Below are 1,907 nucleotides of genomic sequence, written 5' to 3' on the forward strand. Positions count from 1 at the left end.
TATATATATGTATATATATATATATATATATACATACATATATATATATATACATATATATATATACATATATATATATATACTCTCTCTCTCTCTATATATATATATATATAGTGACTCGAGAGTCCTGCAGCTGAGGGGGAGCAGAGCATGATGGGTAACTAACTACAGTCAAAATAGTTTACAGGTCCTACTGCTGTGAGGACTGTTGTCATTACGGTTGTTATTACTGTGATTACTACCTGCTGTGCAGCCTTCAGAGCGTTGTTAAAGCAGCTCAGAGCATCTTCGGTCCGTCCTGCAGAGCTTCATGATCAGCAGACGTTAACCCCTCGATGTCCATCTCCCGAGCCTCCTTCCTCCTCGACTCCCTCCTCCTCCTCACCTTCACCTCCTCATCGGCACCTGAAGGAGACGCATCAGACGCCATGTTGGAGGAGAACTGGACACAGTCTGAGGAGACACAGAGACATGAAGACATGAAACCTGAGGATCTCCTTTCAAATCTGCTAATAATCATATTCTTATTATTAATTATTATTGTTATTATTATAAACCCATTTATTTTTTTCTCTTCCAGTTGTTTTCAGCTGAAAGCTAATGCTAAGCTAACAGCGCCCTCTGCTGGAGGAGTCAGCTCATCAACATTAAACTGAATTCTTCACTTTTCGCCCCAGAAACAGATTCATAAATAAAGCTGATACATAAATGTGAACTTTAAGAGAATGAATATTAATATCAAGAAATCTGTTTATTTACTTCATTAATAACTTAACACTGGCTCATTTATGTTTCTATCTAATATCTAAGAACACAATGTTTACAATAGCATCTGATCATTATTGTTATCATTCATGAATTTATAGAATATTAAAAACTTTACTTCCTGCTACTCTTAGCGTCACAGTTGTTGTTAGCATCAGCTACTGATAGCCTGTTAGCCTGCCTTTAGCAGAGTGCTAGCTAGCACTGCTAACACTCTGTGAGTCATCATTTACTGATTCCAGGTGAACGTCCTCTGACTGACGTCTCACAAATCAATAACTGATGTAAGATCGATACGTGTCAATAAGTGACGTGTTTAATGGAGCAGCTAGCTACATTAGCTACGTGCTAACTGATGACTGTTGTTGACTCGGTTGCCATGGCAACATGAGGACGGGACGATACAAAGGAGACAAATTAAAAATTAAAAAGGAGAATAACCTGAATAAATTATCCATAAAATACATATAATGTTAGTTATAGTTTCACAAACACTTACGTTATCATACATTTTTATTTAAACGACAGAAAAGACACAAACTACATGGACCACAATCCAACGCGACAACGTTCCAGCCAATGGGCGGAGCGGCCTGGTCGTTCGGCCAATCAGAGAGCGGCGGGAGCTTTTCAAACTGCGGACCGGAAGCAGCTGGGAGCAGTTAGAACCGGGAGGAAGAAGAACCGGAGAGTTTGAGACGTTTTTTACGGTTTGAATTGACGGCTGAGAAACTTACCGTCGGTCTGATTCACGGAGTTAACTCTCCCACCGGAGACACGGAGACAACATGGCGGATTCATCCGGACGATGTGAGTCAAACCTTCTTCATGTTTCACTGAAACAACAATAAAACGTGTTTAATGTTGTTTTTATGGTCCGATGAATAATCGTGACACGTGCTCTTATTGATCTGATCATATCTGATGGCGTTTTCACATTATTAACATGAATTATTCCAAATATCACAGAAACATGTGGATTCTTCATTCTTCATGAACAAACACTTAAAACCGAATATCACTGTTGCATGTCTGAATATGTTTTATTTCTACTCTTTCATATCGGATTCAGACTGATGAATATTTCTTCTAAATTGTGTGTGTGTGTGTGTGTGTGTGTGTGTGTGTGTGTGTGTGTGTGT

The 1,907-nt window shown here is 39.0% G+C and overlaps 1 protein-coding gene across 1 annotated transcript in view; it reads left to right on the plus strand.

Annotated features, from left to right (window-relative positions):
• The first annotated feature begins 1,449 nt into the window (after nucleotides 1-1,449).
• LOC116379491 (ras GTPase-activating-like protein IQGAP3) overlaps nucleotides 1,450-1,907 on the plus strand; it is a 2,746-nt gene continuing 2,288 nt past the window's right edge. The window contains exon 1 of the mRNA XM_031841446.1: nucleotides 1,450-1,575. Coding sequence (XP_031697306.1) covers nucleotides 1,554-1,575 — 22 coding nt within the window. The 5' untranslated portion in view covers nucleotides 1,450-1,553. The remainder of the gene's footprint in view (nucleotides 1,576-1,907) is intronic.

The sequence above is a fragment of the Anarrhichthys ocellatus genome, unplaced genomic scaffold (assembly GCF_004355925.1).
Source record: "Anarrhichthys ocellatus isolate YVR2014 unplaced genomic scaffold, GSC_Weel_1.0 scaffold4437, whole genome shotgun sequence".
NCBI lineage: Eukaryota > Metazoa > Chordata > Actinopteri > Perciformes > Anarhichadidae > Anarrhichthys > Anarrhichthys ocellatus.